At 47.6% G+C, this 24128-nt stretch overlaps 3 protein-coding genes across 5 annotated transcripts in view; 1 reads left to right on the top strand and 2 right to left on the bottom strand.

Annotated features, from left to right (window-relative positions):
- Positions 1–7967, bottom strand: part of POU6F1 (POU class 6 homeobox 1) — a 36958-nt gene extending 28991 nt beyond the window's left edge. Inside the window, exons 1-2 of the mRNA XM_012732434.1 lie at positions 7861–7967; positions 6339–6394 (exon numbers count right to left, since the gene is read on the bottom strand). Of these exons, the coding sequence (XP_012587888.1) occupies positions 6339–6356 (18 nt within the window). The 5' untranslated portion in view covers positions 6357–6394; positions 7861–7967. The remainder of the gene's footprint in view (positions 1–6338; positions 6395–7860) is intronic.
- A 19-nt stretch (positions 7968–7986) lies between these two features.
- Positions 7987–12759, top strand: DAZAP2 (DAZ associated protein 2). Of its 2 annotated transcripts, none has more exons than XM_012732438.1 (4): positions 7987–8087; positions 9776–9894; positions 10249–10494; positions 11316–12754. In XM_012732438.1, exons 1-4 carry the CDS (start codon positions 8039–8041, stop codon positions 11448–11450), a joined length of 549 nt encoding a protein of 182 aa, XP_012587892.1. In that variant the 5' UTR covers positions 7987–8038; the 3' UTR covers positions 11451–12754. The 2 variants fall into 2 exon arrangements, with proteins under 2 accessions (XP_012587892.1, XP_004692792.1); XM_004692735.2 differs by lacking the exon at positions 7987–8087 and adding an exon at positions 8645–8818 and having other exon boundaries at positions 11316–12759.
- A 773-nt stretch (positions 12760–13532) lies between these two features.
- Positions 13533–24128, bottom strand: part of SMAGP (small cell adhesion glycoprotein) — an 11624-nt gene continuing 1028 nt past the window's right edge. The window contains exons 2-5 of one of the 2 annotated variants that reach the window (XM_012732439.1): positions 23689–23758; positions 14726–14806; positions 14195–14299; positions 13533–13827 (exon numbers count right to left, since the gene is read on the bottom strand). In XM_012732439.1, the coding sequence (XP_012587893.1) occupies positions 13616–13827; positions 14195–14299; positions 14726–14806; positions 23689–23728 (438 nt within the window). In that variant the 5' untranslated portion in view covers positions 23729–23758 and the 3' untranslated portion in view covers positions 13533–13615. Of the gene's footprint in view, positions 14300–14725; positions 14807–23688; positions 23814–24128 lie in introns of those variants that run through there. The other variant, XM_004692739.2, reaches the window with a different exon arrangement.

Genomic DNA, 24128 nt, shown 5'->3' with positions numbered 1-24128 from the left:
TCTGCTCCCCACTCTGTTTCTGGTGAATCCTCTCACCACCCACCCTGCACCTCTGTCCCACACCCCAGTTCTTGTATGCATAAATAAATAAAAATATATCTTAAGGGCCCTCCCTGGTGGCGCAACTAGTTTAGCACAGCACCATGAAGCTAGCCATAGCTGTTTCAGCATGAGTTCGATCCCCTGCCAGGGAGGTGACCCACATGACGTGGCAGACATCTCCTGACCTGCCCACTGCTTCCGTCAGCAGTGAACTTTGTCAGTCTTCCTGTTCGGCTCCTTTCTCTGTCTCTGGTGAAGCCTCTCACTGTCTCTGCTCTTCTGGCCTGTACCCCAGTTCATAAATAAGTAAATCTTAAAAAAAAATCTTAAAAAAAAGGGAAACTAAAAAGGGGTCACTGTGGAAACATAGCCAGTGATCAAGGAGAACTGTACTAATGAGGCTGGAAAGACAGCAGAGCCCAAATCAGGAGGGCCTGGCCATATACAACTACTCTAACTAATGGGGTTCCCTCTTTGCAAACTCTACTTAAGATTTCCTTTAGACACAAGAGTCCACCTTGTGCCAAATGATGCCGCATTGTTCAAAGGACTGTCATTTTAATAACAACATTGAGCTGGTGGTTTGATCATATACTCTGTAGTTCATAGGTTATTGATTCTGCTTCCTGGGACTAGGTGGATTTACCCAACAGAAATGGGTCAGCTGTTTTTGCTCTTGCCTGATCTTCCAGCACCCAGCATAGAGCAAGGGATAGATACTCCATCGACAGTTTCTCTTGGCACGGTGCTTTATTCCAAGAAAGCTCTCAGAAACCAAGTGGCTCATCCCTGGGCTTCTGTCTTCCGTGGCTTGAGAAGTGACCCAATTTCAGGTCTTCGTCTTGTCTCAGATCAACCAAATTTCCCAGGTTCCAAGCACCTTCCTTATCTACACTAATCTAGCTGCTGGCCTCCTCCTCCCCCATCTCCATTTTCCAGATTACAGGCATCGCTGCAGTTGCTAAGGGAATGAGGCTTGGGAGTGAGCTGAAGCAGAGAGGTTGGTCAGCAGGAAAAAACCTCTCAGCTGAGAGAAGGAAGCCAGCAAGGCATTTCCAAGTGCTTCTCTGCCACTTTTCATAAACAAGGAAGTAGTTATCATTCCTGACCGGTCAAATTGAAGTCTTTGTGGGGCGAATGAGCCATGGAGGAGACAGACCCTGCATGCTATTAATAATGCAAGGATATTTTAAGGTGAGAAGTCAGAGTTTTTGAAAACTCTTTATGTTCTACGAGGAGTGTGGCTGTGCATGTTCCATTATGTACAAGCCTCCACCCCAAATGCATATATTTTATTCTATTTATTTTAGTAATGATGTAAAACTGTATTTCTGGGCTTCTGTCACTTTGACAGATCACCTTATCAGCTCAAAGGGTAAATATGTTTTTTTTCCCCATAATTTTTGTACAGTAACAAGGTGAGGAACATTTTAGCTCATAAATTATTTACCAAACCTCACAGGCATAATAGGCTGTGTGCATATTCATCAGGCGATCATCCATTATTCATAAGAAGTTCTCTTCAACTGTTAGAGGAAAATGAGGTTGTTGATTGAAATGCTGAAGAAATGTGGGCTTTTTGTCCTCCCCCTTCTTTTCTCCCATCTGAGTAAGTAAAGAAGTTTCTCCATTAAAAAATGATACTGTAAGAAAAGAATTTTATTCCTGACATGCAGCTGTGTAGCTAACAGGAAAAGAAAGCTTGCAGTAGGAAATAAAGTGGCAGAATCAACCATCATTCATTTAAATTGGCTAAAGACCCCCGAGTTTGGCCTCCACAGAGATCAGGACCAGGAAGTGGCCTATGGGAGTCCCCTATCTGGCAACAAAAGAGCAGTTTCAGCAAGTTTGATAGAATCAATACTTATAGTGACTAAAATACAAGTTGCATTCTACAACTCAAGAAGTATTTATTATTTCTCTTCTTATTCCACCTTCATGTCAAGTCTGTAAGACAGGGATCATTTTTAGGAGGCTCAGATTTTTTTTTAAGATTAATTTATTTATGCATATAAGAACTGGGGTACAGGCTAGAGGTGTTGGGGGAGGTGAGAAGATTCAGAGACAGAGCAGGGAGCAGAACAGGCAGATTGACTGACATACACTGCTGAGGGGACCAGCAGGCCAGACAGGAGAGGTCTGCTGTGCCATGTGGGTCAGCTCCCTGGTCAGGGAGTGAACTGGTGTTGCAGTGGCTGTGGACAGCTTCATGGAGCTCTGCTTTATCCCCTGTGCCACCAGGAAGGGCCCAGGCTCAGAGATTTTTAGTGCTTGTAACAAAGAATAACAAATGCACTTGATGTGTGTCCAGCCAGTTACCAGCCACGACTACCAACCTCCCCTGCTACAGGAACAAGGGGGGCAACATTATGATCCGAGATCTGGGTTTAGATCAACCATGTTCACTTACTAACCCTTGGCGAAGTCAGCCTCTTCAAATCTAGTTTCCCATCTATAAGATGGGGTGATACCTACTCTTGGTACATGTTAAGTGAGATCACATATATGAAACTCTAGATTCAGCATTTTCCTCCATTTTAAGGGTCACCTCTCTACTAGATTAGGGGAAGTGGAGTGGGAGGCATGGTCTCATTTTTGTCACCTATGTCTCCTCCCACTTGGTCAACCTTTGCATGGTTGGATCACTGCTGGTCACGGCCTGCACCTCCTGGTGTGTTCCCTGAATGGAATGGACTGTAGTCACAGTGGGGCACAGTTGTAAATTCTCCCAAACATCATGACTGTACAGGTAGTTCTTTCCTGAGGAGTTGGGGGGAAACTGGAGAATTTCAATGAATGAGGGAAAACATTACAATGCAAGTAAAAAGCAATCAAGAGGGCCCTCCCTGGGGGCGCAATGGGTTCAAGCACAGCACTACAGAAGCTAGCTGCAGCTGCTTCAGCATGAGTTTGATACCAGGTCAGGGGTGACCCCCATGGCGCAGCAGACCTCTCCTGGCCTGCCTGTTACACTCCTCAGCAGTGTACTTTGTCAGTCTGCCCGTTCTGCTCCCCACTCTGTCTCTGGTGAATCTTTTCACCATACCCTGCACCTCTGGTCTATACCCCAGTTCTATATGCATAAATAAATAATTTAAAAAAAAGTCAAGAAGCTTAATCTTTACTAGTTGGATTCCTTTATGGAGGGACCCGAGACCTTCTATACCATAACCCTACAACCCCAATCCTTCTCCAAACCTCCACTTCTTTCTGGGAGAGCCTAGATCCTTCCTCTGGTCCCTCAGCTATCACCAGAAGTGCAGTTCCTTAAATCTGACATATGCCATCTGGAAGGAAGGAGAGAAGGCTGGAGGGAGTGAGGGAATGGAGAAAGGAAGGGGTGCCAAAGCTACAAGTTCCCCCGAATTCTTGCACACAGTCCATCAGCAGGATTGTCTAGAGAAGACTGGCCAGGCTGAGACATAGACGAGGCTCTATTTTTCTGAGTATTCTTTGAGAGTAACTTTTGGAATGTGTGTGAATACGTGAATGTGTACATATACCCACGGAAAGTAAAATGCAATTTGACCTTCAAACAGCAAATACTGGTGTGTTACTGTCAACCCATTACTTCACATTTTTGATGCAGGGACAAAAACTGATGAAACACCCCTGGCCCCCCTCCCACCAAAAAGAGAACCTACCCCAGGCTTTAATAACTGCCCCAGCTACACGGGGAGTTAGTACTTGCCATTATTATGCAGAGCAGAGTTAGAGATTCTTCTAAGAAGGCTTGCCAGGACTAAGAAAGGAAGGTCCCTTTCTGAGTCATAGATCTTGTAATCCCGTTCCCTAGTTACACAAAGGCCAGTCAAAGCTTTGAAAAGTCTGCTTCAAAGAGTCCCACTGAATTCTTCCACCAACCTCCACCCTTTTTCTTTGTGCTGAGAAAAAGGAGGTGGGTTTATTCTTCCAGTTACGTAAGTGAAGAACACTGTGTGTAGTAGGTGTTCAGTAAAGGTACATGGGAAAGTCTCTCAGGGTCGGGGGCCCAGCAAGAAGTATGGCGCCATGTTCTGAGAGCTCAGTACATTGCTAGTGCTCAGTACACAGCTAGAGCTCAGTACACAGCTAGCTTATTGCTAGCGCTACTGTGAGCTTCCTTTCAACACCTGTCCTGCCCAGGTTCTTCATGAGTTCATTAGCTATCATCCTGGCACTTCTCTTCTTCCTCCCCACCTTATTTTTGAAAATAGCTTCACTGAGGTATAACTGATACACAACAAATTACACATTTAAAAGGTCAATTTTACAAGTTTCCACATGTGTACACATATGAAATCACCACAAATAAGGTCATGAACATATCCATCAGACCAAAAGCTTCCTAAAGTCCGTCCATCATCTCCCCCAAGCACTTATACCACTGTAGATTGATTGGTATTTTCCAGAATTTCACATACATGCGATTGCTATTGTGTGCACTCTATTTGGGGGGTCCTGGCTCCTTTCACTCAACATAATTGAGATTACCTGTGTTTTCTTTTTTTTAAAAAAAAATTATTTATTTATGCATACAGAAGTAGGGTACAGGCCAGAGGTGCAGGGGTGGTAAGAGGATTCACCAGAGACAGAGTGGGGAGCAGAACAGGTCGACTGGACCAAGTACAATGCTGAGGGGAGCAGCGGGTGAGCCAGGAGAGGTCTGCTGCGCCATATGTTCACCTCCGGGGTGGGGATTGAACTCATGCTAAAGTGGCTTTAGCTTCTTAGGGCTGTGCTTTAACCTGCTGTGCCACCAGGGAGAGTCCTACCTGTGCTGTTTTTTGTGCCTCCAAGTTCCTTTGTTTTTATTGCATAGCAGTACCACATATTGTTGGTCTATTTACCTGTGATGAAGGCTGGTATTGTTTCCAGTTTTGAGTTATTACAAATAAAGCTGTTAAACATATCCATGCATAAATGTGTGTGGTCATATGCTTTCGTCCCTCATTGGGTAAACAGGAATGGAATGGTGGGATATAGGGTATGGGCACTGAGCTTTAAAGACCCTGCCATACTGTTTTCAAGTGGTTGTACTATTTTACATTCTAATCAGCAGTGTATGAAAATTCTAGTAGCTCCACACCCATTCCAACAATTTATATAGCCAGTCATTTTAGTATTAGTATCTAGTATTAGTATTAATTGGTGCACTAAGAGTGTTTTAATTTTTCTATTGTCAAGTATTCACAGGGTTCAACTTTAAAAAAGAAATTTAAGTTAATATAGTGAAATCCTCATGCCTGCCTGTCTCCCCACACCACCCAGTAACCACTTTTATATATAGTTATCTTGTGTGTTCTTCCAGAATTTCTTTATTGAAATACTAGTGAATGTTCTTGGTTTTTTGACACTCTTTTGAACGTTACCTTTTTTCATTAAAAAATATTTGAGAGCTTCTTCATTATATATTTATTTGGAGAGCTCTGTTACAGCCACATAGAATTGTATTGTATGACTATATTGAAATTTATTTTTCTAGTTCTCTACTGATAGAATTGTGGGTTGTTTCTAATCCTCTGCTCTTATAAACAATGTCACACAGAATAGCCTTATAAGCATAGTGCTAAGTATGAGAGCAAACATATTTGTAGGACTCATTCCTAGCAGTAATTTGTAATTTTGACAGATATTGCCAAATTAACCCTATAGGAACTTTACCATTTTATACCCCCATTATTAGTAAATCAGAATACCTGTTAATCCACAGCCCTGCAAATAAAGCTAGCAAATCTTGGATTTTTGCCAGTCTGAGAATGGCATCTGTGTGGTTTTGTCTTTTTTTTTTCAGCCTTTATATTTGAGCTTAATCTTCATCTAACTGACACTATTACGGTTGAATACAAAAATGATTGCAAGTGGAAGCACATAGATTACAGCCCTTCACTCATTCATTACTGCATATAAAATGGCAACAGTGAGGTGACGCAATGGGTTAAAAGCACAACACTGAAAAGCCACAGCCGCTCCAGTGCAAGTTGGATCCCAGCCTGCCCCGGAGGTGACCACATGGTGCCCCAGACCTCTCCTGAACCGCCAGCTGCTCGCTGCTTCCCTCAGCAGTGTACTTCGTCCATCTGCCTGTTCTGCTCCCCACTCTGTCTCTGGTGAATCCTCTCACCACCCCTGCCCCTCTGGCCTGCACCCTAGTCCTGTATGCATGAATAAATAAAAATCTTAAAAAAAAAAAAAAAAGGTAACAGTGAGAGCTACTTATTGGCCCCATGAAGAGAGTGGGCACTGAGCACCGTCCGAGGAGATTGTTCATCATCTCATCCACTGCAAAGCACCACCTGCTTTGGATCAAAACTCACCAGCTCTATTTCGTTCATTTTATCTGTCTCTTTTGCTTCTTCTTCTCAGGTAGGAACTTTTCCAGCAAAGAGAGAAGAGAAGAGAAAGAAGAGACCATCACTCTCAAGAGTCTACCTTAAATCCAGAAATTAGGTGTTACTTTCACATGGTATCAGCCTGCCTTCATTTAGCACACACTTGATCTCTCTACGTCTACCTGACCTGGATGGTTTAGGATGATCCATTCCTTGTGGCTCTGGCAGATGCAGACTGAATATGCTTAACCATTCCATTCTTTTTTATTTAAGGATTTATTTTTATTTACGCATACAAGAACTGCGGTACAGGCCAGAGGTGCAGGGGTAGTCAGAGGATTCCCCAGAGACAGAGTGGGGAGCAGAACAGGTAGATCAACTGAAATACACTGCTGAGGGGGGCAGCAGGGAGACAGGAGAGGTCTGCCAAGCCATGTGGGAATGGCCAGGGATCAAACTATAGAACTCAAGCTTCAGTGGCTGCCAATAGCTTCATAGTGCTGAGACTTAACCCCTTGTGCCACCAGGGAGGGCCCCAGGTACCCAACATTCTTACTGCTCCTTTTTCTAGGCATCTTTCCTCCTCTTCCAAAAAGCATATCAAGGTGCCCATGGAGGAATCCAAAGCCTCCACTTGTTCTACCTTCTTTGTGGCTCCTTCTACTCCTTAAGTCTTTCTTCTTTGCATCAGAGAGCACTTTCTAAGCCTGGACTTCCGGTTCAGTTTCCTTAAGCTTTTCCAATTCTTCCTGGCTGGCAATGGGTTTGACACCACCATCCTCAAAACACTGCAAGTGGTTTCTTTCACCATTTTTCTACAGCAGACGAACAGCCCAAGGCTATGTCGGGGAGAGGGCTACAACCCACTGCTGCACTTTACAGAGTTCCAGAAAGATCCCTTAATTTGCCTTTTTTTCCCCTTAAGTTTGAAGCTGGAGATATTTTCAGAGAGTAAGAGCTTGGTTTTGCTTTAGAATAGTGCCTGGCAAGTAAGTGTTGAACAGGTAACCATCAAACGTCGTGTCTGCCCTCAAGAAAATTGGAGTCAGAAATACAGGCAAAGGTGTTTTATAGACCATGTAATACTAGTATTAGCCTGAACTAATTTTCTCATGGTGTTTCTACTGATGAGACTAAATAGAGGGGGGGAAACCTAAAAGAACCCCAAAAACAAAGCCTTGGAAACAGACCTTTTATAGTCACAACAGGCAGTATGAAGTGGTAACAAAACAAAAATACTGACTTGGGAGTCTGGGAGCCAGAATACAAGACTAAAACTGTAACCTGTTCATTGTGTGACTTCCGGCACATTTCTTAAGTCAGTTCTCTCATTTGAAAAACAGAAATGCTCAAAGGAGCCCTGTGTGCCACACAAGGAAGTTAGGAAGCCTCCACGAAACTGTGCTCTCCAAAGTGTAAAACAATATCGGAGACAAACGCACAGAATGCATGCGCTGAAATGGCGCGGGCCTTTTTAGTGGTATTTAATTAATCAGCAAATACTTACCAGGCTTCTAATGTTTGAGTGCTTTTCTTTCCGAAGTTTCCCCTGATTGTCAGATGCTTTTCTAACGTTCTTACAATAGAAACACCCTGAGAAAACAGTCGGACTGTCTAACTCCACTCCCTCTCTGAGCCCGGCCCTCGCCAGGACCCCGCAGTATTTTAAAAGGCGAGGACACGGAATGGCCGCCCTGAAAGGCACAGGCACCTTTGTTGTGAAGGACAGTCAAGGTAGGAGCGCCGCACGCACAAAGAAAATCTGTACAAGGCATCAGGTCGGTTACCTGTAACAAGTGCCAGAGGAAGGTCAGGGCCGGGGCTCGCCCCCGGGAAGAGACCCTGCGGTCAGTGCTGCCGTCGGGGCGGGCCCCTCCTTCAGGTGAGAGGCCGCGACGGCTGGCGGCCAGTCTCACTCAGAAAAGGAGGGCCGGGCACTGGCCTGGCAAAAGCAGCCTCACGGAGCCGAGGCTGAAGGGGGTTCTGGGCAGTGCGCGACAGAGCAAGGTTTGGGGAGCCCCTTTCGGGTACTTCGGAAACGTGCCGAAATCCGTGCCCCTCGCGGAGAGGCTATCAAGGTGAGGTGACCTTGAGCTGACGCGCGCAGGAGAAAAAAGGTCGTGGGGAGCGCGTAACCGCTCCGGCTCCGAGCGCGCAACAGAGGGAAAGACCCCGCTCGCCGGCATTTGTTTTCTTCCCGTCGCGGGGACGGGGTGGGGGTGGGAGGACCGGGCCGGTGGGCGTGGCAACGCCGGTGGGCGGGGCCACGCGGGCCGCCTTCTGGCTACTGGCGGCCGGGCGAGGAGGCGGGGCTTCCGGGGGCTGCGGCACCAGGACGCCGCGCGCTGCTGGGCGGGCGAGCCGTCACGTGACACGGAAGTGACTACGAACAGGAAGAGGACGAAAAAAATAACCGTCCGCGACACCGAGCTGAACCGGACCCGCAGCCACCATGAACAGCAAAGGCAAGGACAGGGGGCGGCTGAGGCCGTCGGGGACGGTAGTGCTGGCCCGGAGCGAGCGAGCCCGGGGCCCAGCTCGCCAGGTGTCAAGTTTGAGGCGAGCTGCGCCGCGCTCTCCGGCCGGCTGCAGCCCGGGGGGCTGCGCCAGACGCCTTCGTCACCCTCCAACTACAGCCGCTCGCCCCCGCGGGGCCCTTTCCCCCTTAAACTCTGTGGCGCAGTTTCGATCTGCGGCTCTGCGGGCGGGGGGGAGGAGGAGGGTGGCGGCGGGGGCTTGTCATGACGGCCATCTGCAGGAACAAATGGGGAGCTGGAGCAGGTATTAGGGTAGGCCAATGGAGAACGGGGGGAGGCGGGGCGCCAGGCTCCGGAGCCGCCGCCAGCCTGGCTCTTCTCGAGCGGGGCGCCGCCGCCGCGGGGCCGGCCCAGGGCCTGGAGGGTCTCAGCTGCTTTCTTCCCTGGAGGCCAGAACTTCTGGCTCCTGTGATGGTTAATAGTGTGTCTGGCAGAACCTGATCTTTCCCGTAGCTCCTGCAGCCTCTCGGCTGTCGGGGTTCACTCCCACCGTTGACTGGCTTCAAATTGGAAGTTGACCTTGGGTAGGATTTGTCAGGTAAATAACCGCCGTTCCTCTTGAGGTCTTGGTCAGTTAACAGCCAGACTATCCAGGGCGGAGAGATGGCACTCAGCAGGCAAGAACCGGAGCTCAGACCTGCCCAACTAGACTCTTCCAGTTAGACCGAGATGCTAGCGGGAGATCACTTTCCTTCCAGTTGGAATCCATTACCATCTGTTGGGAGGGTACATAGAGAAGGCTTCTTTTCTTGACTTCTGAAGTGGGACTCTCCAGGTTAGTCTGTTTGCAGCTCCCCTTCTACTTGTTCCTGGTAGGTTAGGAATATGCCTGCCCCATACTGGTGTGATGGGCAACACACATTCTTTTTTTCCCCTGTTTTTCAGGTCAATATCCAACACAACCAACTTACCCCGTGCAGCCTCCTGGGAATCCTGTGTACCCGCAGACACTGCATCTTCCTCAGGCGCCACCTTACACTGATGCTCCACCTGCCTACTCAGAGGTGCTTGTCCATTTGAGAATTTTCTCAGGTCACATTTTCTCTCCTTAGCTGAATCTGATTCTTCACAAACCAGAGTATGTTCATGGAAATAACCTAAAAACACTTCGTAGGTGTTGAGAATAACTCTCTAAAATGTATTTGGCCCATGCTGAGAGGAAGGAGATTCGTGCCTTGAGCCTCACATTAGCTCAAGGAAATGACCCAGGAGAATCCTGAATGCAGTGGAAAGGCAACTTGTATCACCCGGTTATGTGTCTCATGTGCCTGCACAAGAATTGGGAATTGACTCGTTACAGGGATCTGAAATGGAAATGCCATCAAGTAACATTTTGCCTTCTGTTCTGCCCCTTCTAGCTCTACCGTCCGAGCTTTGTGCACCCAGGGGCGGCCACAGTCCCCACCATGTCAGCTGCATTTCCTGGCGCCTCACTGTATCTTCCCATGGCCCAGTCTTTGGCTGTTGGACCGTTAGGTTCCACAATCCCCATGGCTTATTATCCAGTTGGCCCCATATACCCACCTGGTTCAGCAGTGCTGGTGGAAGGAGGGTATGATGCAGGTGCCAGATTTGGAGCTGGGGCAACTGCTGGCAACATTCCTGTGAGTATGGGCTTATCAGGAAAAATTCTCCCCTTGTAACTTTTAATTTTCTGAAAGGACTACATATTATCTACATAACTATCCCTGGATGTAGCTAGTATTGGTATAGCCAGTGGCAAACAGTAGTTTGTCATCAAGGAGACAGACAGACAGAGAGTGGTTGAGAAGGCAGAACAATTCCCTGACAGGGGTCTGGGTTAGCTGGCTGCTGCCTTTATAGTTCACTATGGTAGTGAGCTGGTCTTCTCATACTCTGTTTGTTCCATTAGCATTTACTTAATATTTGCTGTTAGCATAGTACTCTATTAGGATTTTTAGAAGTAGCTTTTATAGAAAAAATACTAGACATTTTAGTTTATTTCCTGCTTAATTCCCTTATGCGTGGGAATCATCCTTGCTAGGGTCATTTACTCAGTAACCATATGTTGGGGACAGGGTGTCACTTGGGAGAGCTTTCAGGTCACCTACAGTCACGATCAGTCATTTGAACACCACTGTGGGACCCTGTGGTATAGGGTCACGGAGCTGGCACCTGATCCCCGTTTTTGGAGTGGGGGTAGGAGTTACTTCCTCTTCTCTGGAATTGCTCCTGTTCACATGGGCTTCACCCCAGAACTGGGCCCCTTCGAGTGAGTGGTAGGCCTCTTTCCTGGCTATTTTTTGGGTTCACAAAAAACATAGAACTACTTTAGAACTCGAGTTGGTAGCAGCACTAGCTCCCTAGGATGCTTTTGGCTGGCGCATCACCACCTCCCTGCCAGGGCCTCTGTTTCACCTGTGTCCACTTCCCTGTGCCCAACCAACTTCTCGTTTTCTTTCAGCCTCCACCCCCTGGATGCCCTCCTAATGCTGCTCAGCAGCTTACACTCATGCAGGGAGGAGCCAATGTCCTTCTAACTCAGCGGAAGGGAAACTTCTTCGTGGGTGGCTCGGATGGTGGCTACACCATCTGGTGAAGAGCCGAGGCCGCTTCTGTGCCGGGAAAGACATCACATACCTTCAGCACTTCTCACAATGTAACTGCTTTAGTCATATTAACCTGAAGTTGCAGTTTAGACACATGTTGTTGGGGTGTCTTTCTGGTGCCCAAACTTTCAGGCACTTTTCAAACTTAATAAGGAACCAAGTAATGGTAGCAGTACCTCCCTAAAGCATTTTGAGGTAGGGGAGGTATCCATTCATAAAATGAATGTGGGTGAAGCAGCCCTATGGATCTTCCTTTAATTCCTCTGGAGTAATACTGTACCATACTGGTCTTTGCTTTTAGTAATAAAACATCAAATTAGGTTGGGAGGAAACTTTGATCTTCCTAAGAATTAAAGTTGCCAAATTCTCCTGATTGGTCTTTAATTTCCTTTAAGTCTTTGATTCACATTACTTGTTCAAAATGAAATGCATCAGTTGTCTGCCTCTTCCTTCCATCCTTTTCTCGCATCCTACCCTCAACCCTAGTCTTCCACGCCCTCCCTCCAGTCTCCATTGATCACTGGTGCAGGACAGAAAGCCAGTCAGACTGATTTCCTTCCCTCCTTGCACTTCCCCCACTTGTCATCTTTTAACTAGTCTTCACAAGGATCCTCTGAAAGCCCTTCTGTGTCCCAAGCACAGACCCCCTTACTCCCGCTTTTGTACCTCCTCAGGCAAAAGTGGAGGGTACCCTTTGGACCCTCTTCACAGGCTGTCTTTTCATACATGAACCAAACCCAAATTTGCTTTGGTGCCAGGAAAACTGAGCTTTGTTTGAACAAAAGATGGCAATGCAAACTACTCTAACGTTTTGTTAACACACGAGGTGCAGGGAGGAGGATACATTTCAAAAGCCTGATGAGTTACGAGCCAAATTAGGGGAGTTTTCAGATCAAAAATCTGTTAGTGTTTCTGTCACAGAGTCTGATCCAGCCCCTCATGGCTCCCAGGAATTCCCACACGGGCAGCTCCATGGGGTCCTGGTGAGAATGCCTCACATGAGATGACTTGAGTCCAATGAAATCTCCTTAGGGTTAAGAGTATTTCAGGGATCCTTAATATTTTTTTGTTTTCTGAAATTGGATTTTATTTTATTTTATCTTATAATTTCAGTTCATCTAAATTTTGTGTTCTGTACATGTGATGTTTGACTGTACCATTGACTGTTATGGAAGTTAAGCGTTGTATGTCTCTCTCTACACTGTGGTGCACTTAACTTGTGGATTTTTTATACTAAAAATGTAGAATAAAGACTATTTTGAAGATTTGAATAAAGTGATGAAGTTGCATTACACCTCACTTCAAGGATTCTTTACTCAGCTTGTGTTTAGCTTTCCTCTCGATCTCCGCGAGTAGGTGCTACTGTTGTTCTTACATGTTTTTAAATGAAGCCTTCGAGATTCATGCAGGAGTATGAGGCTATGGGCCATCTTTATGCTTTCTTCACTTTTCTTCCTGGGGCCTTTTGGTTTCTCACATGCCCGTTATGCCGGGGAATTTAGAACATAAAACAAGCGAATGGTTCTCCCAGCTGGCCCTCACATCTGAGGGGAATGTTTCAGCACAGCAGTTTGTGTAGTTTCGGAGTGATCCTCAATTTCTCCAAAGTTCTGGGTGGAGAAATTCTGGAACCCCCTGCAATTTAGGTTGCTCAGGCTGATTCCTCAACTTTCGGGTGGACTTGAACTTGGACAATGGAGGTCGGATCTCAAAGGACATCTAGCTTTGATTCTAAGTAAACAATATCGGGCTACTAATGATTCCTATACATAGCTATTAACTACCCCTCATTTCAACTCTTATGTTATAGCCAAGAAGCTTCTCTGGGCTTGATTCAAAGGACGCTCGTGGGAAACGGTGGTAGGTAAATTTGTTTCCTCTGGAACAGGTCTGGCCCTTGCCAGGACAGAGGCAAAACCAAGAGGTTTATTTCTAACCGCCCTCCTGGGGGACAAGCTGCTTCCCACGGTCATCTCTGTAGCAACCTGAGATAGCTTTGGACATTCTAAAACTTCTCTAGGGTTCTTTCAGCTTGGAGGAGATCGTATGCAAAGGAGTTAAACACACCAAGGAAAATGTCAAAAAGCTTTAGCAGGGATAAATCAATGTAATAGTTTCCTCTGGAACATTTGATTTCCGCATCAATGAAAATGTTTTAATTGTGATAAAAATAACAAATGTAAAGTTTTGGGGGAAGAGAGGAAGGGCTCAGATTGAGGGCTGTAGTGCATTCGTCAGGTCCCCTACCTCTCCTGGCATGGCCTTCTGTGGTGGTATGTGATCTCTGGGAAGAGCTGCTGTGGACATTTTCCACTGCGGCTGTCACTAGGTGATTCAACAGGAGACGGGAACAGCCACCAGCCCTGACTGTTGAAGTGGGAGAAGAGCAATGGTGACTGGGCGCATACTCAGACCTGTCGCCTGGGATAGCTCCACCCTGTTTGTCAGTCACAAACACCAGCTGCACTACAAAGGCTTGGTTTTGGAGACATCACAAGCAGCTTTCTCTGGGCCCCCGGCCTCAGTGACATGGACATTTGGGCCTGAGTCCTGGGGAGCTCAGGTTTGCCTGTTATCAGTGCTTCTCACTTGCTTCAGATAGAACTTTCACTAATAAATTAAAGAGTCAATGTGTTAGCACTGGAGCGAGTGTCTGGGAGTCAGATGAAATATTCCTCCTTCTCCCTGCTCTTGGCTGAGTCACTCTCCATCTGGAGGATGGCGCTGGGCTCACCTTCTGCAGGTTCATAGGTGACGTAGCTGCCTTTGTTCTTGTACAGGTAAAAGAAGATCAAGGTCACAACTGAGAGCAGAGTGAGGAAGACCACGGTGATAACAACTTGGAAATGAGAGGGAAAATGAGATGTTTTAGGATTGAGGGTGTCTCTTACTCACAGGTCTACTGCGTTAGCTTATTACCATGACCTTTCGCAGGGATCCTCCTCTTCTGTGAGAGTTAACTAGCATCTCCAGTCTCCACCCAGCCCAACTTCCATGGTCTGCAAAGGCTTTTGACTTTTGGCAAAACCGAACTCCCGCTCAACTAGCTCTTGAGCATTATGACAGACACAGGAAGGTAGGAAACAGGAAACAGCTTATCCCAACAGGAAGGGTTTGCTAAACCCAGAGCCTGCAGCGGGTGGATCTGGTCTCTGAAACTGGGTGCTTTGCTGTAAAAGACAATCCTAGCTCCCCACACGGGCTCCAGGCTGTGTCCGAGTGTCAGTCCCGGAGGTTCCCTGGGTTGGCTCGGAGACTTTATTACCTGCAATGAGTGCTGTGCTGGCTTCAGCTTCTGGGGACAGGGCCACGGTGGACTGCAGAAGTAGGTTAGTGGTCACCTCTTCTGGAAATTGGAAAACGGGAAATTAGAACAATTCCTTTGCTCTAAAGCATGTTTGCTCTTCAAATTTCACCGCTTCACCTTCCCTTTTCAGAAACATCATGCAACTCCTATAGCAAACCCATAAAGAAAAACCTGGTAAGGAAAAGAAAAGAAACCACGACCAAAAGACATAGCTATTTTGGTGGATTTCTGTCTGCCTTATAGTGATGCAAAGTATGTGCTCTAGAGCCTGAATGACTGAGGTTCAAATCTGAACTCTATTTTACTAGCTGTGTTACCCTGGGAAAATTATCGAACCTCTGTGCATTGACTTCCTCCTCTGCAAAATGGAGATAACAGTGCCTGCCTTACAGGATTGTGGGACATGGAGAGCTTCAGTAAGGACAAGCCATCATTAGGAATTCATACTTCTCCACAGACAATAGCAAATGACAAGTCTGTCTGCATCTCTCTCTCTCTGAGACATGCATTTCTTCAATGCTCTTACAAACTCTTTATTTTTAAAATAATGCTTTTTATTAAAAACCCTTTCTACGTATCCAGAGTAGTAGGCCCTGTAATTGGAAAGGTCCTGGAACAATCTTTCCAAAAGATACCCTCACCACCTCCTGCAATTGGTTTATTCCTCACAACCTGAAAGTCCCACCCCTAAAATCAGGACCCAGGTAGGAACATTACAAAGCTGGTGGTTTCCCGTGTGTTTATATGGAAGCCAGGATCCCTTCCATTCTTCCATTCTCTCCTCGCTAGTAGTGTAGGGTGAGGTGAGCACCCCAGAGGAAGCCTGCAGAAAGCAGACTGGCCGGGCCGAGTGTCCACGGAGGCCTCTCAGTATTCATTGTCAATGCAGACACCACAGCACTCATGAACGGCCTACTCTTTGCCAGGTACTGCGCGTGGGCACACTGGGGATATGGAAACAAGCAAGATGGATTTCCCTCCTGTGTTACACAGTTCACACTTCTGCACTGCCGGGAACAGGACACAGGAAGCATCTGGGCACTGAGAAGGGATGTGGCGGAGGGAAGGGATCTAGTCTTCTAGCAGGAACAATCTCCCCAGGAAGTGAGATTTGCACTGGGAGCCGAACAGGGGTAGGAACAGACTTGGGCCTGTTCTAGGCAGAGAACACTCAAAAGGCCAGTATGGCTGCACGCGGCCCAAGCATGATTCCTGTTCAGTGCTTGACACAGTTAGGGCTCAACCCAAGACAAGCAGACCAGTCACCGGCAGTGGTCTGGTGAGCCTGGGAGCAATGCTAAGAGGGCCCAATGATGGTAAGGGGCTTCTTCGCACAGGCATGGGAGAGGCCTGCTAACCCATACTGCCCTGGTTCTGGGCCAGAGAAGGCAGAGATGGCTGCTAGGGCCTCCCAGACAGGGCCAAGCCCTTCTACACTGTTCTCTCTAGTGATGGTGAAGGTCTGCTACTACATTTCCCCCTTCATTCATTCATTCACTGTGTAATGGATGGCGACGTCATTAACTAACTTTGCAGGACCACTGTGAAGATTGAATGAGAGAACATGCGAGCATCTCCCAGTAGCTACTACTAAATGATGCCTTACAGTGACTTTGCTCGTATGCTCAGCGAAGGGGAAGGGGCTCTGAGTTTGCATCCAGCCAGTCCGTAACTAATGACCCTGAGGAATAACTCCATCTCTCCGAGCCTCAGATTCTGGATTCGTACAGTGGGAGTGTGGTGGGCAGCTTCTAAGGGGGCTCCCACCTGCCCCCTGTTATTCACAACCCTGTGTAAGCCTGTCTCCCGCGTGGCAGGACCCAGTGACTCCCTTAGAGCCCACAGACTGCAGAGCACGAGTGATGGGGTACAACCCTTCCGAGACTGTACTGTGACTCCACCGAAGAGCAGCCCTGAAGTTTACCTACCATGACTGCATCCGACTACGGCCCCTCACTAGGAACTCCTTCCCCTAGTCTCTTAGGGCCCCTCTCTTGCACGCTCTCTTCCTACCACTGATTTGAGTTACATACAGTTGCTCTCAGTTCTGCCTTTTTTGAACATCTGATAACTCAATGTACGAAGAACAGAAGGATACGGTATGTACAGAAGTGTAAAGATGATTTACTTTGCACCTGGGATGTATGTACCAGAGGCACTGTCGGCTGTGCTGAGGTCACCCGGGAATCTGACCACAATCTGACCACGACAGATACCTTCAGAGTCCCTGGAAAGATAATCTAGAAGGTAGGATGGTTCTTAGTTGGGAAATACTGCAAACGATCCCAACTATCACAGCTGCTATTTACTAGATCCCTGACTGGAGACAGGTGGTTTATATACATAAAGGTTTTGCATAGAAGAACTGGGGTGTAAGTCAGAGGTGTGGGGGTGAGAGGCTCCACCAGAGACAGAGTGGGGAGCAGAACAGGCAGATGGACTGAAATCCACTGCCGAGGGGAGCAGCGGGTGAGACAGGAGAGGTCTGCTGCGCCCTGGGGGTCAGCTCCCTGGCTGGGGATGGAACTCGTGCTGCTGCAGTGGCTGCAGACAGCTTCATAGTGCCAGGGAGGCCCGGCAGTCCAATCTTTCAAAAGACTAGACTTCCGAAACCCTGAGGCCACCATGTTACGAGGAAGCCCATGTTGCCCACTGGAGGCACTCAGGACACAGGGAGCGAAGCTGAGGCAGCCCAGACTCTGGCAACCGCCAGCAACAACAGCTAGAGCTGTGAAGGACACCATTTTGGACTTTCTAGCCCAACACATCTTCTGCAGAACTATAGCTACATGCGCAGGCTTAGGGGAGCCTGCAGGGTGAGCCCAGACAACTCAATGCCCAGAAACAGTAAGTAGCTATTGTTTAAGTCACTCCGCGGTGACGTGACTGTTGTAAGCACTAGGTAATTGAAACAGGAATTTCTCTTAAAGGACCCTGGAATGCCGTGTGGACAGTGTGCTGTGGGGAGGTGGAGTGGGGAGCAGAAGCAGGCTGGCCCCAGCACAGGGGCACCATGGAACCCACCAGAGGGGAAGCGTTTTTCTAGCTCGCGTACAAGCACTGATGGGGTCTGGCAGAGCCCAGAGAGGAAGTGGTGGGACTCTGGTAATTCTGAAGCTAAGACTAACAAGACCAGATGTGATGGAGTTGAGGATGACACCAAAGGCTTGGTCCTGGGCTACCAGAGGGAGGGCAGGCCTGTGGGCACCAGGAGCGGGGACCTGCATGAGGAACAGATTGGAAGGGAAGGTCCAGAGTGCAGTTTTGGACGTGACGGCTTATTGGACATCCAAGAGGAGATGTCCGGACTGGACTTTTGGAAGCAGCTTGGACTGGAGATGTAGAATGTCAGCACATTTAAGGCCACAAGACAGGGTGAGATCCCCACGGGAGTGAGTGCAGATGAAGAGGACCCAGGACTGAATCCAGGGAAGAAAGGGCAAGGGAGACCGAGGATGAGCAGTCAAACAGATCAAGAGACCCAGTGGATTTCACCGCACAGGGGACATGAATGACCTCGCGAGAGAAACTTTGGTGAAGTGCTTGTATAAGCCCCGGGCTTACAATAGACGTGAGGGAAAAGATGGAGGAAGAGGAAATGAAGGCAGAAATGCACATTCTTCTCAATAACGGTAGGCAGAGGATGAGGATGTAGCTGGATGGGGCAGGAAGCTCAGGTTTTTGTTTGCTTATTCTTGTGGGGTAGGAGAAAGGACAGCACGTTTGTGCATGGGTTGGGTGACTCAGAGACAGGAAGTCTCTGCAGGAGAAGGCGGCTTATGATTAACAGGAGGAATGTCAGGGTAGTCCATGGACACAGAGGCAGGTAGTAGGTAGGTGAAGGGGGTGGGAACACCTGGCAGCTGTCTTCTGAGAACTTTGCTTTTTAAAGATTTATTTCTGCATACAAGACTGGGGTACATGCCAGAGGTGTAGGAGAGTGAGAGAATTCACCAGAGACAGAGCGGGGAACAATGGGCAGACTGACGAAGTACACTGCTGAGGGGAGCAGCAAGGAGACAGGAGAGGTCTGCTGTGCCTGTGGGTCACTCCCTGGCCGGGGATGGCCTGTGCTGCAGCAGTGGCTGCGGACAGCTTCACAGTGCTGCGCTTAACCCATTGGGCCCTATCTTCTGAGAACTTTAATTTTCCCAAGAAAACAGAATGCAAGAACCTCAAGAGTAAGGGTGGGGTGGGCTAGGGCGTGTGATAAAGCTGCTGGTAATATCCTTGCGGACAGGTGGAGAAATGCAGGCTTGCTGTGTGGACTAAGTGGGGCACCACAGGCCCAGGATGGGGTCATGGTACGGGCAGCGAGCGGTTCTTCCACTGGGACTGGACCCGAGGTCTTTATGAATGACAGTTCTGTCACATCATCCCAGAACTCAGAATTAAAAAAAATTTAACCGAGGGCCCTTCCTGGTGGCGCAGCGGGTTAAAGCACAGCACTAAGAAGCTTAAACCACTTCAGCATGAGTTCGATCCCCGCCTGCCCCGGAGGTGACCACATGGCGTGGCAGACCTCTCCTGACCCGCCCGCTGCCTCCCCACTCTGTGTAGTTCGTCGATCTGCCTGTTCTGCTCCCCACTCTGTCTCTGGTGAAGCCTCTCACCCTCCGCATCTCTGGCCTGTACCCCAGCTCCATATGTATGAATGAATAAATAAATCTTAAAAAAAAATTTAATCCTAAGCGAGGTATAAAAAATGCCCAATAATTATACCCAAGGCAAGTACACTATTTTATGTCAATTATATCTCAATTAAAGATATATGTAAGGTTTTAAAAAAATCAAGTCTGATACAGCAGTTCCCTCCTAATGGATGGTTTTGCTTCCTGAGGCTTCAGTTATCCGCAGTCAACAGTGGTTAGAAACATTATGCACAGTAAGACAGTGTGAGAGAGGCCTCTCTGGTGGGCAGACCTCCCCTGCCTCGCCTGCTGCTCCCCTCAGCAGTAGCATCAGTAGCTCTGCCTGTTCTGCTCTGTCTCTGGTAAATTCTCTCATCCCTTGCACCTCTGGCCTACACCCCAGTCTTTGTGTGCATACATAAATAAATCTTTAATAATAATAATAATAATATAGAAACAGAGGAAGCAACTAGTAAGCCAACAGAGATTTCAGATGATTGAAGAGAGAGGGCAAATTGCCAAGATGAAAATCTAAGCGGCTCCTCGCTCGTCCGCCCTGGAGACCAAAGACTCACAAAGAGTGGGGAGCCATGTCTCGGACGAGACTGACAGCAGGATTGCTAAGGAGCAGGTGACCCTGGAAGGGTGCACCCCAAAACAGCAAGCAGCAGGAGTGAGAACTTGGTTTAGATAATTGTGTGGGTTTTTTTTTTTTAAATGTGTTTTCCTTCATATTCCAATTTATTTTGGATGACCACTGTATAATCACGAATGATTTAAACCTCATTATTTTAGGCAACTTGCTATTAAAAGAAACATGGCTTCTAACAACGGAAGCGACGATGCCACCCCATTCTGCCCTGCTTCCAGACTGCTGTGTCGGGGTCACTACGGGGAGGTAGGAAGCCGGACAAGTGAATGGCTTAGCAACTGCCAGCTAGCGCACACTTGCAAGGGAACGCTCAGAAAGAAAACTTCGAGGAAGCCTAGAATTTGAAGAATTCAGGTGCATTATAGTGACAGTGCTGAGACTTACCCCCTAGCGTGAGGTTAAGTCCCTAAGAGAGGCCCACTTATGTTCATTTCTTAATCTGTACAAGTATGCCAGCGTCATGAAAAATACTGAGGAGGGTAAACTGGCTATAGAGTGAATGGAGCTCTTTCTATTATATTTTGCAACTTTTCTATAAATTTAACCTTATACTAAACCAATGTCATCAAACACAAAAACAAACAAAAAAACCTCAAAGCTGTGAACTTCATTCCACAAGAGTTTCTCTCAGACGACAGAAACTGGGAGCTACAGGAAAGGAAATCAAGTATCGGCACCGCAATCTATTTGTATTTACATTTTACAAAACACACATTATTTTTATCTCCCTCCCAAGAATGTGACGGAAGCAGGGTTGGTAGCACGCAGAAGCCAGAAAGGGGAGGCAACTCAGCTCCACAAACCACACTGACCTGACCAGCGCAGGGTCACTCAGCCATTGCCCGGGGCTCAGACCTGTCGCCTCATTGTTAGCACCCCACATGGCCAAATCTCCAAACCCTGGAAGTAGCTAAACATTCTACCCACTGGGTTTGCTTCTCAAGTTTTATTGCAGATGGAGAGGGCATGTGCCCTGTAGTTGCAAGGGCTGTTTGCAAGAGCAGTACGCATCTGAGTGCTCATGGGCAGGGGAACGATTAAGCAAATTACAGGCCGTTCATTTTGGAAACACTATACAGTTGTTAAAAAGAATGTGGCGGATCTACAATTCCTGAGACAGGATATGTGGTTAGATTAAAAAAAGCAAATTGCTAGGGTGGCTTGCATAATATGATTACATGTTTGTAAAAATAAAGTGAATTAAAAAAACTATATATATATTCATATGTATATATATGTATATATATGAATGAAAAGGTCTAGAAGGTTATTCTCCGAGGGGCATATGCTACCTTAGGGAAAAAAAAAACAACAAAAACCCACAACAAAATAAACCAAGTTCAGGAAGTCTGTCATAAAAAGGGGGTGATGCAGAGCTCTCCCCCCACTCTCTCCTGTTCCTACCCCATTTCTCTGTTGAGAGGAGGAGTAATTCTGCTCTCTTCCTGCTCGGGCTTGGAAGGGCTGCGGCATGGTTCCCCTCTCGGGGGGAGGCTGGGCTCCATCCAAATCCCAACTCGCAGCAAATGAACCTCAAATCGATTTTGTTTACTCATCTCCTCTCCCCCTTTTTTCACTAACCCAGATACACACAGGTCTCTTTGCAGCCCTTGTTCTCAAGCTAAGTCTCTTATCTCAGGGACATCAGAGCCTTTGCCACCTGAGCCTGCCAACCTACTTATTTGCTCTGGACCTGCCCAACAAAGGGCGGCTCCCCCAGTTCCTTCCCTGGGAACGCACCCTGGAATTCTGCTCTCCTTCTCTTCCCTTCTCTTTCATGTGCCCCAGCCAATGAGGTGGAGTGAGACTGAGAGCAGTATACCATGAGAAAGAAAGAATTCAGGCTTTGGAGAAAACTGGCCGTGGCCTAAAATCCTGCCTGTTCCTTTATAGCCACATGACCTTGGGAGAATTTCTTAACCTCTGTTTCTTAACTTCTCTGAAACTCAGTGTTTGCTTCTGTAAAACTTAAGTAAAACCTATTCACAGGGCGAGGAAGAATAAGCAAGATGAGAAATGCTGAGTGTCTGAGTCCAGAGTGAGATGAGACGGCAGGGTGATGGGCTCTATCTGGTGGGTGGACACAACACAACCTCTGCCCCATCCTGCTCCTGTCCCCACCAGGACATGTGCTAGACTCGTTAGGCACAGTGCCGAGGGGCCAGAATACTTCTAGGGACCCAGGGAAATGTTTTTAATGACTTAAATTGTAATAATTTGTTTTAAATCAGAAGAAAATGTCAAATACTTAAATCAGGGAAATTGTAATAGTTCTATCCATCATTAATTGCAAGTAAAACTATTAACAATATTGTTAGATATTTTCTTCCTTCTATCCATGCAATTGTAAAATACAATTATATATTAAATATATACGTGTGTGTGTGTGTGTGTGTGTGTTTAGTGGAGAAACAGATCTACAAGGCAAAAGTGCCAAGAGCTGGTGTAAGTCAAGATGCAGGGAATGACCCTCATGGCGTGGTAGACCTCTCCTGCCTCGCTTGAGCTCCCTTCTGCAAGTTCTGTTCTGTTCCCCACTCTGTCTCTCTCTGGTGAATCCCCTCATACCCCAAGCCTTTGGCTTTTGTATGCACAAATCAATAAAATAAATATTAAACAATAAGGTCATTAATCATTAGGGAAATGCAAATAAAAGGTACAGCAAGATACTAATACACACCCAACAATTTAACTAATATCAAAAATAAATAAATAAAAGGAAGAAAGAAACACCCAGAAAATAACAGGTGTGGGAGAGGATGTGAAAGTTGCATATATCCAAAAGGACTGGAAGTCGGAACTCAGAGATATTTGTACGTCAGGCTCACAGCAACATGCAAAAACAACTTGTGTCTCTCGGTGGGTGAATAGGTAAGTTTTCCCTATCTTCGGTGGGTGAATGGGTAAGTTTTCCCTATCTTAAAAAGGAAGGAAATTCTCTTTTAAGGGATGAGGTTGATGGAGGAGCTCACAGATGTTGCTCTAAGTGAAATAAGCACAATACTGTATGATTCCACTCATGAGGTAGTAAAACTTACACAGATAGAAAGTGCGATGGTGGCTGCCAGAGGCCACGGAGAAGGGAATGGAGTTATCCTTTAGTGGATACTGTTTCAGTGTGGGAAGATGAGCATAATCCAGAACATGGGTTTCTGACACTAGAGTGTATATCACAGGGACGGAAAAGCCGCTGAATTCCCACCCAGGAGAAGGTAGGCTTCTAGTGAGCACAGCATCACCACAAATACATGCAGTATACACATGACCGGTATTGCTGGGGGCTTGCCAGATGCCAGGCATTGCTATTTCTACCTGGGGTTCCCTCATTTGATCCTCACCAGTAAGCTCCTCAGATAGCAACTGTGGCAAACTGCACTTAGCGGTTAGATAGCTCAGCCGAGGTCACAGATCTTAAGTGGCAGCGCCAGAGACTGACTGTCCCAGGCACATGGCACTTGAGATCCAAACTGCACCAGGGCACACCCAGCGGCCTCTGCCTCCTCCCAGGGCTGCAGCGGGGCTGCAGGGGGCGAGTAGGATCTTCCCATCTGGGAATCCGGGAATTGCAGCACTCGGCTGGGGGCCGGAGGATGTCGAACAAGTCTCTACCATTGAGCTTAGGAAAGGGCATCACCTACCTCCCGGAGAAGGTGTGGTTGTGGTTGGTAAGATAGTCATTGCCGCAGCTGGATGGAGGCAGGTGCAGATCTGTAGGAGAAGGGACAAAGATGGGAATGGGTGGGTGCGCCCCCTCGGTGTTCCCCTCCGCCTGGGGCTGCACGCGGTGGAAACCCAGCAAAGCCTCTGCTGCAGGCTTTCCCGAGTCCCCTCCCCATTTCCCCTCTCCCCGGCGGGCAGTCCCAGCCGTTCTCTTTTGGGTTCTCCGAGTATCTTCAGGCTGCAGGTGCCAAGAGCAGATCTGAGACTGCGGGTATTCGGGGTGCGTTAACTTGGCACGTTCTACCCCGCGGGCCTTTCACTGGGGCACTATTTGCCCAAGAGCTTTCTCCAGGCCTGAGAGAGCGAGGCCACGGCGAGCCCGGCAGCCGGCACGCGGCCGCGACCCCAGGTGAGCGGC

Source organism: Condylura cristata, unplaced genomic scaffold (assembly GCF_000260355.1).
Source record: "Condylura cristata isolate star-nosed mole 26May11 unplaced genomic scaffold, ConCri1.0 scaffold00034, whole genome shotgun sequence".
Classification (NCBI taxonomy): Eukaryota; Metazoa; Chordata; class Mammalia; order Eulipotyphla; family Talpidae; genus Condylura; species Condylura cristata.
The sequence above is the reverse complement of the archived record's forward strand: the minus strand, read 5'-3'. Positions and strand labels throughout refer to the sequence as shown.